Source organism: Amphiura filiformis, chromosome 20 (genome assembly GCF_039555335.1).
Source record: "Amphiura filiformis chromosome 20, Afil_fr2py, whole genome shotgun sequence".
Lineage (NCBI taxonomy): Eukaryota > Metazoa > Echinodermata > Ophiuroidea > Amphilepidida > Amphiuridae > Amphiura > Amphiura filiformis.
In genome coordinates this window covers 6736098-6749981 of record NC_092647.1, presented here as the reverse complement: position 1 = coordinate 6749981, position 13884 = coordinate 6736098, and the positions used below count along the sequence as shown (strand labels likewise).

At 39.2% G+C, this 13884-nt stretch overlaps 1 protein-coding gene across 1 annotated transcript in view; it reads left to right on the top strand.

Annotated features, from left to right (window-relative positions):
• The window catches only part of LOC140142563 (protein timeless homolog), a 37009-nt gene that overhangs the window by 19248 nt on the left and 3877 nt on the right, over positions 1 to 13884 (top strand). The window contains exons 17-25 of the mRNA XM_072164557.1: positions 126 to 204; positions 810 to 1017; positions 6503 to 6651; positions 7541 to 7635; positions 7878 to 7933; positions 10179 to 10246; positions 11164 to 11240; positions 11975 to 12183; positions 12946 to 13000. Of these exons, the coding sequence (XP_072020658.1) occupies positions 126 to 204; positions 810 to 1017; positions 6503 to 6651; positions 7541 to 7635; positions 7878 to 7933; positions 10179 to 10246; positions 11164 to 11240; positions 11975 to 12183; positions 12946 to 13000 (996 nt within the window). The remainder of the gene's footprint in view (positions 1 to 125; positions 205 to 809; positions 1018 to 6502; positions 6652 to 7540; positions 7636 to 7877; positions 7934 to 10178; positions 10247 to 11163; positions 11241 to 11974; positions 12184 to 12945; positions 13001 to 13884) is intronic.

Below are 13884 nucleotides of genomic sequence, written 5' to 3'. Positions count from 1 at the left end.
CAGCGGCAGGAATGTGCCAATTATAGGAATGGTCCACAGGAAGTGGCAAATAGCATAGGGCTAACACATGAAAGGACGTATGAAATCTTATTAAATTAATGACTTGATATTTTGATGTCGTTTAGATGAGGAAGATGAGATGGCAGAAATGGAGAGAGACGTGCGTGGAGAGGAAGAATTTAATTTCAAGGGCTACATTCTCAAGTAAGTTGAAATAGCATGTTAACCCTCATTTTCTGTCTTGTATTTAAGGTATACTTGCCTGGTTAACAGTATATACTCCATTTGGCTCCCTCGAGACGGTAACATCCATATGTGATACACATGCGATCATGATACAGATGCCATCAAAGCAGTGTATCTGTCAGCTATTCCAGGTGAAATCCAGACACCCCCTGTAGAAGACATGACCTTAATCTCCCATACAAAGGATGTCATTTCAAATGGAATCACCCATTCAGGTAACCCATTGCTGAGAGTTGCAACTTTTTTTGATGCCAACTATGGACAAATCCAACAAGCCAAGTGATGGTCAGAATTCATCCACACCAAACTGATGTTAAGAGCTGCTTAAAATTGATCTTTTATTAAATAAAATGTTGTAAACTTCCATCATTCTATCGTCTACATGTAACATGGCTGATGAAATGCAGTTTAAAATCTCCGACAAGGCCGCATTATTTGACATTTCAGGTGGGATGGAACCCAGCAATGTCTGCCATTGAGGTAGGAATGTATGAAATTGGATTCATAGATCTGTACTTGACAAAACTGCAGTCATGCAACCCTAATATTTTATTTTCTTCTAGATTCGGTCACCCAGATGTTATCAGGTGCTACGTATCTGCTCTTCAGACTTATCGTACCAATAAAGTCTTCACCAATCACTGTGCTGTTAAGATGCTACATCGCATTAGCTTTGACCAAGGAGATGCTCCGCTCTTATATCAACTGTCTCTGTTCAGAGTGTTCCAGAACCTTCTCAATGATCCGGTTTCAAAACTGGCCCAGTACAAGGTGAGACCAGTTTACATGCCCCCTGTTATAGCAACTGTCTCTGTTCAGAGTGTTCCAGAACCTTCTTAATGATCCGGTTTCAAAACTGGCCCAGTACAAGGTGAGACCAGTTTACATGCCCCCTGTTATAGCAACTGTCTTTGTTCAGAGTGTTCCAGAACCTTCTTAATGATCCGGTTTCAAAACTGGCCCAGTACAAGGTGAGACCAGTTTACATGCCCCCTGTTATAGTAACTGTCTCTGTTCAGAGTGTTCCAGAACCTTCTTAATGATCCAGTTTCAAAACTGGCCCAGTACAAGGTGAGACCAGTTTACATGCCCCCTGTTATAGCAACTGTCTCTGTTCAGAGTGTTCCAGAACCTTCTTAATGATCCGGTTTCAAAACTGGCCCAGTACAAGGTGAGACCAGTTTACATGCCCCTGTTATAGCAACTGTCTCTGTTCAGAGTGTTCCAGAACCTTCTTAATGATCCGGTTTCAAAACTGGCCCAGTACAAGGTGAGACCAGTTTACATGCCCCCTGTTATAACAACTGTCTCTGTTCAGAGTGTTCCAGAACCTTCTTAATGATCCGGTTTCAAAACTGGCCCAGTACAAGGTGAGACCAGTTTACATGCCCCCTGTTATAACAACTGTCTTTGTTCAGAGTGTTCCAGAACCTTCTTAATGATCCGGTTTCAAAACTGGCCCAGTACAAGGTGAGACCAGTTTACATGCCCCCTGTTATAGCAACTGTCTCTGTTCAGAGTGTTCCAGAACCTTCTCAATGATCCGGTTTCAAAACTGGCCCAGTACAAGGTGAGACCAGTTTACATGCCCCCTGTTATAGCAACTGTCTCTGTTCAGAGTGTTCCAGAACCTTCTTAATGATCCGGTTTCAAAACTGGCCCAGTACAAGGTGAGACCAGTTTACATGCCCTCTTTAATGGTACGTGTCCCTGTTCAGAGTGTTCCAGAACCTTCTTAATGATCCGGTTTCAAAACTGGCCCAGTACAAGGTGAGACCAGTTTACATGCCCCCTGTTATAGTAACTGTCTTTGTTCAGAGTGTTCCAGAACCTTCTTAATGATCCAGTTTCAAAACTGGCCCAGTACAAGGTGAGACCAGTTTACATGCCCCCTGTTATAGCAACTGTCTCTGTTCAGAGTGTTCCAGAACCTTCTTAATGATCCGGTTTCAAAACTGGCCCAGTACAAGGTGAGACCAGTTTACATGCCCCCTGTTATAGCAACTGTCTCTGTTCAGAGTGTTCCAGAACCTTCTTAATGATCCGGTTTCAAAACTGGCCCAGTACAAGGTGAGACCAGTTTACATGCCCCTGTTATAACAACTGTCTTTGTTCAGAGTGTTCCAGAACCTTCTTAATGATCCGGTTTCAAAACTGGCCCAGTACAAGGTGAGACCAGTTTACATGCCCCCTGTTATAGCAACTGTCTTTGTTCAGAGTGTTCCAGAACCTTCTCAATGATCCGGTTTCAAAACTGGCCCAGTACAAGGTGAGACCAGTTTACATGCCCCTGTTATAGCAACTGTCTCTGTTCAGAGTGTTCCAGAACCTTCTTAATGATCCGGTTTCAAAACTGGCCCAGTACAAGGTGAGACCAGTTTACATGCCCCCTGTTATAGCAACTGTCTTTGTTCAGAGTGTTCCAGAACCTTCTTAATGATCCGGTTTCAAAACTGGCCCAGTACAAGGTGAGACCAGTTTACATGCCCCTGTTATAACAACTGTCTTTGTTCAGAGTGTTCCAGAACCTTCTTAATGATCCGGTTTCAAAACTGGCCCAGTACAAGGTGAGACCAGTTTACATGCCCCTGTTATAGCAACTGTCTCTGTTCAGAGTGTTCCAGAGCCTTCTTAATGATCCGGTTTCAAAACTGGCCCAGTACAAGGTGAGACCAGTTTACATGCCCCTGTTATAGCAACTGTCTCTGTTCAGAGTGTTCCAGAACCTTCTCAATGATCCGGTTTCAAAACTGGCCCAGTACAAGGTGAGACCAGTTTACATGCCCCTGTTATAGCAACTGTCTCTGTTCAGAGTGTTCCAGAACCTTCTTAATGATCCGGTTTCAAAACTGGCCCAGTACAAGGTGAGACCAGTTGACATGCCCCCTTTTATAGCAACTGTCTTTGTTCAGAGTGTTCCAGAACCTTCTTAATGATCCGGTTTCAAAACTGGCCCAGTACAAGGTGAGACCAGTTTACATGCCCCTGTTATAGTAACTGTCTTTGTTCAGAGTGTTCCAGAACCTTCTTAATGATCCAGTTTCAAAACTGGCCCAGTACAAGGTGAGACCAGTTTACATGCCCCCTGTTATAGCAACTGTCTCTGTTCAGAGTGTTCCAGAACCTTCTTAATGATCCGGTTTCAAAACTGGCCCAGTACAAGGTGAGACCAGTTTACATGCCCCCTGTTATAGCAACTGTCTCTGTTCAGAGTGTTCCAGAACCTTCTTAATGATCCGGTTTCAAAACTGGCCCAGTACAAGGTGAGACCAGTTTACATGCCCCCTGTTATAACAACTGTCTTTGTTCAGAGTGTTCCAGAACCTTCTTAATGATCCGGTTTCAAAACTGGCCCAGTACAAGGTGAGACCAGTTTACATGCCCCTGTTATAGCAACTGTCTTTGTTCAGAGTGTTCCAGAACCTTCTCAATGATCCGGTTTCAAAACTGGCCCAGTACAAGGTGAGACCAGTTTACATGCCCCTGTTATAGCAACTGTCTCTGTTCAGAGTGTTCCAGAACCTTCTTAATGATCCGGTTTCAAAACTGGCCCAGTACAAGGTGAGACCAGTTTACATGCCCGCTGTTATAGCAACTGTCTTTGTTCAGAGTGTTCCAGAACCTTCTTAATGATCCGGTTTCAAAACTGGCCCAGTACAAGGTGAGACCAGTTTACATGCCCCCTGTTATAACAACTGTCTTTGTTCAGAGTGTTCCAGAACCTTCTTAATGATCCGGTTTCAAAACTGGCCCAGTACAAGGTGAGACCAGTTTACATGCCCCTGTTATAGCAACTGTCTCTGTTCAGAGTGTTCCAGAACCTTCTTAATGATCCGGTTTCAAAACTGGCCCAGTACAAGGTGAGACCAGTTTACATGCCCCCTGTTATAACAACTGTCTTTGTTCAGAGTGTTCCAGAACCTTCTCAATGATCCGGTTTCAAAACTGGCCCAGTACAAGGTGAGACCAGTTTACATGCCCCCTGTTATAGCAACTGTCTCTGTTCAGAGTGTTCCAGAACCTTCTTAATGATCCGGTTTCAAAACTGGCCCAGTACAAGGTGAGACCAGTTTACATGCCCCCTGTTATAGCAACTGTCTTTGTTCAGAGTGTTCCAGAACCTTCTTAATGATCCGGTTTCAAAACTGGCCCAGTACAAGGTGAGACCAGTTTACATGCCCCTGTTATAGTAACTGTCTTTGTTCAGAGTGTTCCAGAACCTTCTTAATGATCCAGTTTCAAAACTGGCCCAGTACAAGGTGAGACCAGTTTACATGCCCCCTGTTATAGCAACTGTCTCTGTTCAGAGTGTTCCAGAACCTTCTTAATGATCCGGTTTCAAAACTGGCCCAGTACAAGGTGAGACCAGTTTACATGCCCCCTGTTATAGCAACTGTCTCTGTTCAGAGTGTTCCAGAACCTTCTTAATGATCCGGTTTCAAAACTGGCCCAGTACAAGGTGAGACCAGTTTACATGCCCCCTGTTATAACAACTGTCTTTGTTCAGAGTGTTCCAGAACCTTCTTAATGATCCGGTTTCAAAACTGGCCCAGTACAAGGTGAGACCAGTTTACATGCCCCCTGTTATAGCAACTGTCTTTGTTCAGAGTGTTCCAGAACCTTCTCAATGATCCGGTTTCAAAACTGGCCCAGTACAAGGTGAGACCAGTTTACATGCCCCCTGTTATAGCAACTGTCTCTGTTCAGAGTGTTCCAGAACCTTCTTAATGATCCGGTTTCAAAACTGGCCCAGTACAAGGTGAGACCAGTTTACATGCCCCCTGTTATAGCAACTGTCTTTGTTCAGAGTGTTCCAGAACCTTCTTAATGATCCGGTTTCAAAACTGGCCCAGTACAAGGTGAGACCAGTTTACATGCCCCCTGTTATAACAACTGTCTTTGTTCAGAGTGTTCCAGAACCTTCTTAATGATCCGGTTTCAAAACTGGCCCAGTACAAGGTGAGACCAGTTTACATGCCCCCTGTTATAGCAACTGTCTCTGTTCAGAGTGTTCCAGAACCTTCTTAATGATCCGGTTTCAAAACTGGCCCAGTACAAGGTGAGACCAGTTTACATGCCCCCTGTTATAACAACTGTCTTTGTTCAGAGTGTTCCAGAACCTTCTTAATGATCCAGTTTCAAAACTGGCCCAGTACAAGGTGAGACCAGTTTACATGCCCCCTGTTATAGCAACTGTCTCTGTTCAGAGTGTTCCAGAACCTTCGTAATGATCCGGTTTCAAAACTGGCCCAGTACAAGGTGAGACCAGTTTACATGCCCCCTGTTATAGCAACTGTCTTTGTTCAGAGTGTTCCAGAACCTTCTTAATGATCCGGTTTCAAAACTGGCCCAGTACAAGGTGAGACCAGTTTACATGCCCCCTGTTATAGCAACTGTCTTTGTTCAGAGTGTTCCAGAACCTTCTTAATGATCCGGTTTCAAAACTGGCCCAGTACAAGGTGCGACCAGTTTACATGCCCCCTGTTATAGCAACTGTCTCTGTTCAGAGTGTTCTGGAACCTTCTTAATGATCCAGTTTCAAAACTGGCCCAGTACAAGGTGAGACCAGTTTACATGCCTCCTGTTATAGTAACTGTCTTTGTTCAGAGTGTTCTGGAACCTTCTTAATGATCCAGTTTCAAAACTGGCCCAGTACAAGGTGAGACCAGTTTACATGCCCCCTGTTATAGCAACTGTCTTTGTTCAGAGTGTTCCAGAACCTTCTCAATGATCCAGTTTCAAAACTGGCCCAGTACAAGGTGAGACCAGTTTACATGCCTCCTGTTATAGCAACTGTCTTTGTTCAGACTGATTGAATTTGAATTCAACTTTTAGCGATTTGCTGCTTTTTGGACAAAGCGGTTGAGTGATCGATATTATCACTTTGCTGTTGGCATCACTAGCGTTTCTGATGCGGGTACGCAGTGAAACAAAATTGTTGGGCAACGTCATCTTGGATTTGAACCCGCAAACAAACCAGGAGCGAGTGATACTCTAGATTTTCAACCCAATTTTTAAGCTTTTTGTTTTCTTTGAAAATTTGTCTCTAATTAATGCCCATCACCCCAAGGCTTTTAATACAGAAAATATGAGATCTCTCTCTCTTTCACTCTGTCTCACCCTCTGTCGTCCATCCTCTTTCCCCTCTCTTTTTCTTTTTTCTATAGTTCACCTGAAGAAAAATTGGTTTGTTCAAAGAAATATCTTGATAGTAATGATAGTTTCACTTGCTCTTGGCTCATTTCTTTGCATACAGGAGTTGACTAAATTTGCCAAATTTGTCGTCGGTAAATTCTTTGAGGCGGCTACTAAGAACAAGAAGATGTTTGTAGAGATACTTTTCTGGAAAAGTCGACAGGATCTATATGAATTGGAGGAAGGATACGGATCTGTCAGACCTGATGTGTAAGTTGCCTTTTGTTTGATTGGCATAATCCGACTGACCCTTAATCCTAATCTGTAGGACAGGTAACTTTATTCAAATGACAAGCACGTCTGAATTTCTTGTTATGAGACACTGCCTTGGATTCTTTTGAGATAGAATAAAGTACTGCTTGTGGGTGACGTAAGGAATTGTACAATCTACCCAGGCGGCGGATGACATGATTGAGCCGGTAACTTGTGAAACCGCCCGGCCGTATGGCATTTTCCAATATAGTCGGTTAGTTTTGTGGGGTTCATTATCGAACCCCAACGGTTTTAGCTTGTATTTATATTCTTTATCAACATAGGCCTATTTGTTTGTGATATTTCAAGCGTTTTAAAATTTCAAAATAATCCCATTCAATTACGCGGTTGACGATGAAAATTTACTGAATTTAGAGAATGCAATGCGGCCACCACCTGAATCTACCCAAATGTGCCAAGTTTTTAGAAGCAGACTATCATTTATTGTTGTTAAGGGAGTATTTTGTGATTCTGGCATCCTCATTTTATGACATTTTTCAGTAGATATTCACAAAAAAAGCTTATTCCCAAAATTTTAGTTAATTCCGATTTAGCGTTTTGCAAGTTATGCATGATTATATGTGGTAGGCCTTATTAAACTCAGTGCTCCATAGGCCACCGTGTTGTAATTTGGTTATGTTAAGGAAATAAAGACAAATTTTTGCCAAGCGAATGAATCTGCAAGAAATATGTTTTGGACATAAACATGTAGCCAGAGCTTTCCTATGGTATAAAAATCTACTTTTTTTGATAAAAGTGGGGGGAGGGTGAGGCTGTGGATCACAAAATGCCCCTTAAACTTGTGACTGTTTTATGTGACTCGGTTCAATGGTGTTTTGTTTTTCAGTAAAATGGGTCATCATTGGAATGAAGAAGAGGTTGATGAACTGAAGCAACTACATGCAGAGCACAAGGATAAACTAGACCCAGATGCGGAAGAAGGTTAGTACCACATACATGTGTACGTAGTTGTATCTTGCACACATGATCCTATTGCTGTGTGGGCACTTCTAAGGGCATGGGTGGTTAATGGAATGAATATGGAACATTTATATGGTGTTATCAATTTGTTTGGGTAGGTCCCTGGCTGTTATCTTGATAGTTCTCCATATTATGCTCTGCCTATGCAGTATAATGTGCTTTAAATGTGGAATTTAATACCACTGATTTGTTGTTGTTTACAGATATTGTTGATAAGATAATGGAACATATTCTAGATGACACAAGAACTAGAAAGCAGGTAAGGGAATGGGAATAGGGTATTCCAGTTAAAATCCATACACCTTCATCTCCCACACGGGGTTGCAAATTATTTCAAATGGAGGCACCCATTCAGGTAACCCATTTGAATTGAAGTTGATGTTTGGGAAGGACACAGAATTGATCATTTAGTGAATTTCTACTCAGATTCAAGATGCTTTTGACTAGAATTTGGTACTTTGGTGAACATATTTATTGATAATAATTGTGTTCTGTTGACAAGGTGTAAAAAGCCTATTATTGACAAGGTTGTTGGCATAGGCCTTGTCCATGACAGCCTAGGAAATACTTATATATGTGACCAGCTCCAACAAAACCCGGAACAAGTCGCCAGACATGTTTTTGAGTTATAGGCCTTTAAAGATGACATTCCAATTTTAAAAAAAATCAAATTTTGGAATTCTTGATTTCATGGTATTTGACTGTGAGACTAAGTGGACTTTCAAATCCTTGAAAGCACTTATTAAAGAGAGGTTTACTTAAGGGCAGAGTAATGGGAGAGAACATGGACCTTTTCGAGCATCATTATTTTTGAATTGTATGTCTAAAGTATATAAAACTATACATTTTTGGAAAGGAAATGAGTCAAGGAATCCCATGGTGACGTCAGATTTGTTCAAAAATCTCGAGTTTTTGAAAAAATCACACAAATTCACTGTTTTACCCCAATTTTTTTGTGACAACTTAGAAGAAAATCTGTTTGTAGTAAAAAACTCAGTTAGCTGTTCATATAGAAGAGACATGAACTTAGGGAAGGTTTTTTATTTTTTGAAATTGCGTCTTATTTTTGAAATATTGCAAAAAACATGTGAAAAAAGCTATTTTCTCACTCTATTAAGCTAAAAATTACACATAATGGTGTATATTTTTGTTTAAAAGAAACATTTTGAAAAAATGAGAAAACCTTCCCTAGACTTTGATGTGCTCTAAACGATAGTGCAAAAAGTGTACCTTTTTCTTTCAGATTTTTCGAGTTATCTTGTCACAAAAATCGTACAATATTGTAAAAATGAACTCTGAGAAATCGACGTTTTAGTAAAAAAATGTCAAATTTATGCACAAAACGTCCTTATATTTTTAAACGGCAAGACTTTCACGCTTGTAAAAGCTGTATCTGATGCGTGGTCTAAATATGCATCTTTTTGCACCAATGAATCTATAATGTCTGCTTTTAGTGCGCCTAAATCCAAAATAATTTAAAAATCTAAGTGGCTTTTCACTGCAAATTTTTGTTTTGTTTACATCACATTTGCTGGCATTAACAACATACCGAATGCGCCTATACTGCGTTGGACATACGCGCAGAGAGTTAAGCTTGCCATGACGCTTGAATCGCAGCGTAATCACAATATTTCGCATTCTCGCATTTCTGGCTCATTATTTCCGCCAATTTACTAAGCTGTCTTGAGCCATGTGACTTTTAGAGTTAAAAAGAGTGAAATAAACTCAAGCAAAAATACGAATAAATATTAGCAAGTTGTATTTTATCCGTTTCAAGTGAAAGAATACATCTTAGTGTTGATAAATATCGAGAAATCTCAAATTCGGGCATGGACGAATTTGTCTTCCATTACTCTGGCCTTAATCAATAAATAACATTTGAACTATGATAATCCCTATTCAATCCGTGTAAGGCAGAAAACTAATTGGCCCATTACTCAGAACAGCAATTTGGCAAAAATTTCAAGGTGTCATTTACAAAATTATCCATATCTTGAAAAGTATTGATGCTATTTATATAGTTTAGGTATCATTTTAAAGCTTATTGTATTGTGCTTGCAATTTTATCCAACTCATGAAATGTCAAAAATGCGACTTGTACCTGGTTTTGTCAGAACGGGTCACATGTTTAGTCTTGAGAATGCTGAAAAAAGCTTGGGATTTCAAAAGTGCACAATGGGGTTATCAGAGCACAAAGATACAATTTCATACTTTTGGAAATTCTCCCTTCTCGGTCTCTAGGTAGTTGTTTGAAACAGTCCACACCCTGATGCAACCTTGGTAAAGCGGAAATATTTCTCATGGAATTTTAGAAATTTGTCGGGGAAAAGTTTTGTTTTTGTGAAATACTGGGACCAATAATGGTTTTATATTGTGGCCAGTGTATCTCATGTCTCACCTCCTATATACAAGCTTTTTCACCGACCCCTTTCTTTAAGGTCTCGATCCTGTGCCTTAACCAGGGTTTTTTAATAACAATTTCAACATTGTGTTCTTTCCTTCAGATTATCAATCAATTAGTTGAGCTGGGTCTGGCTGAGAGTGTTGCCGACTTCAAACGAAAGAAGCCTGGGTAAGTTCAATAGTCTACTTCAAGAATGTTTTCACTATTCTTGTTACACAACATGCCTGTGTATGGTGAGAGGTAAACAGTTTACTTAACAAAATAATGATATTTTGTCACTACATGTTGATGTTAGACTTCATTATTAAGGGATCTGGAATGAGCGTTTCAACAGTATTTTTTGTAGGACATGAGAGCACATCAGACATATCGAATTGCATTCTGAATACGAAGAATGTCTTTCTGATATCAAATAATTTTCATTTTTGAAATTCACGATATAATACAAATTTTATGACACATTATTAAAATTTGATATTTTTCACACTTTTGATAATATAACGGTCTTGAAGTAAATTTTATAAATCTAATGATATATTCTTAAAGTGTATGTAGCTGGGAGGAAAAGCCGACGATCAATTGAAAAGTTTGACCTTTCATATTGAAGATATGGATGTTTCCCCAAAAGACCTAATTTTTTTGGTGTTTTGGGGAAAAAATCCATATCTTCAATACAAAAGGTCAAAATTTTCAATTGATCGTCGACTTTTCATCCCACCTACATACACTTTAAGTATAAATCATCAAATTTATAAAGTTTACCTCGAGTACTGTTAAATATCAAAAATATCAATTTTTAATGATTTGTCATAAAATGTGTATTGCATTGCAAATTTCAAAAAATCAAAATTATTTGATATCAGAAGGACATTCTTTATATTCAGAATGCAATTCGATATGTCTGATGTGCTTTAATGTCCCACAATAAATACTGTCCAAACATTCATACCACATCCCTTAAATGGTGGTGGCACGGTTAATTTGGTCATAGGATGAGCACAAGTCTAGGTTATTTCTAGAGGAGAGAAAAGTCTTGTTTTAAAAGTTTTATGTACTTAATTTGACGAGTGTTTCTTGGTTTTTAGATGGCGTACCAACCTATGGAGAGAAGAACAAGAATTAGAATTAAAGATACTCTATGATAGATACAAGGACTCAGATGGTAAGAATAACGTATTTATGGGGTATTCCAGTTGAAATCCATACACTCCATATGGAAGACATGAATTTAATCTTCTACACAGGGAGTGTGAATTTTAAATAGGGTTACCTGAATGGGTGGCTCCATTTATAATCTACCCTCCCTGTTTGGGAGATTAAGGTCAAGACTTTCATAGTGGTGTATGCGCAAACTGGAATAGTCCATTGTGTTTGAGGTGGATATAATCTGCTTGGATTTTAGTTCAACAATAAAAAAGTTTGTAAGCAATGTTTAGGAATATTTTCATTAAAATTGTGGAGTATTAAGTCTTGAAGCACATCAAAGACCAATAATTTGAATTCTTAAAAACTTACCAGCCAATTGGGACTAGATATGCGCATATATGGGAAGAGGGGGCTTTAGGGGTGCTAGCCCTCCCCCGCCCCCCTTAAAAGCAGGGGTGGCAGAAGAATGATTTTAAGAAAAAAGGGTGGACAATTGTCAAATGTTTAAAAATTGTGAAACCAATGAAACAAAGAACTATTTTGATTGGCTACAAAGAGGGTATATCATGAGAGAGATGGAAAGAATGGAGTCAGTCAGGCTGAAGGGGATTAAGCTTAAAATTGCTGAGAGATGAAAGCTGTATTTTGATTGGTTACTGAGATGATTATATCATGAGATTAACCAACCAGAAGCACTGTAAGAAAGATAACAGCATGTGAAGTAACTTGTTTGTTCTTTCAAAATTTCAGATCCTCTTGGTGACATCGTAGAGAATATGTCCTCCAAACGGACAAAGGTCAAGGTGTCGGACAAACTACTAAGTTTGGGGGTAGTGGAAGAAAGGAGTCAACTATACAAGAAACGTCGTAAGAAGGAAGGAAGTGGTGAAGGAAAAAGAAGGAAGAGAAAAAATTATGACGACGAAGAAGATGAGGATGAAGAAAATGAGGATGATAGGGTAAATATAATTAGAAAGCAACTATTTCCTATGTTTTACTTAATTGAAGGGCTTAAACCAGAAATGGCTGTCCTAAATTCTAGTTTTGAAAAGTTGAGTTTAAAAGTTAATGTCTATCTGAAAATTGTAATTTCCTGCTAATGATCTTCCTATTCTTTCTGAGTGAGTTAACATGATGAACTTTACTCCTAAATAACTGAAAGTGGACATAGCCGGTTCTATACTTTGTTTGGCTTATAATTGGATTGATATAGAATCTTGAGAATGATGTGCATGCAGTTGGGAGCCACACCTACACTAGTTGTGTGAGTGACATGTGAATTTTTGCGAATGGAAGTTGTGATGCAGGCAATGACAGAAACTATTTTTTTTACCAATTTTAAGCCAAACAAAGTTAGTTCTAAGTCCATGATATTTATTATGTGCAGTAACAATTCTCAAATCTAACGGGCGCCATATGTGAGGTCACATACAGCGCCTGATATCGGAGAAAGAAATCTAACCAGATTAGGTCAGGGGTTCAAGTCCCTGCACAGGCAGGTATGTCCAGAGTTTATCTGTCTATGCCTGTTATATTTCCATTGTAATTTCATGTCAAATTATTCTGGTATACAAATATAGACTGCTCATGAGGGAGATGGTGAGAACTGTTTCCACGATCTTGAGACTAGGGGTCTACTATTTCCCTGAGAAAATACAAAAGTGATTATTTTGTTGGAATGTTTGTTTTAATGGTGCCATTTTTATTTTTATTTCCTTTAGGATTTCATTGAAAGGGGAGGAGAGGAAGAAGAAGATAGAGATTTTGCTGCTGAAGGTTGGTTGAATATTTCTCATGTAAATGGATATCAACTTTAAAACCATAATGTACAATATGAAATTGATTAAAATTACAAATATGATTTATTTTGGCATATTTGTAATGTTTACACATGTCCCATCTTACACCTAAATGAAATAAGCCAAATTTGTTGTGTTGAATATGAATGAGCTTATTTGCATATTTTGCTTGAAATGCCATTAATCCACACTGCAGCCTACACACAACCGATTAACTTATAACTTGGTTGGATGGATGATGGAGTTAACCTGTGTTGTGGGGTCACCTTCATTACGAACCGTGTAATTCTACTTCATCTAGGCCACACACCATACCTTGTAGGACTATATGGACACTTAGACCCTCTCTTCAACATCTGGATTTTTTTTATAGTTAGAGAATTTAAGGTATTGGTTTTAGCCACTGGAGTGCATCTATCGTCTCATATAACATGGGCAACATCATTATTTTCACCTCGTTGTTTTACGCCAACAATAATGATGACGCGTGTTATGTGAGACGATAGATGCACTCCAGTGGCTAAAACCAACACCTTTATTCTCATTCTTAAACACTTCAACTCAAATAGAAATATCTTAAGTATTAAAAATTATAATCAAATTAAATCCTATGTTTTACAAGGAACTACCCAGGGCTTAAAATCGATCAGTCCCGTTGTTGCTCTGCGTGTGTGCTTCCGATTGGTTCAAATAGCTAGTATGCGTATCGTGTTGATACACATGTGATGACCCGTGTGGTATCGAGTCATATCACACGGGTAAGAACCAATAAGTTTGCAGGAATGTTCTCAAGTGTTTAAGAATTATACCTTAAAAAACTCAACTGATGGCAATGTTTTATTGTTTAAATTAATGTACCTT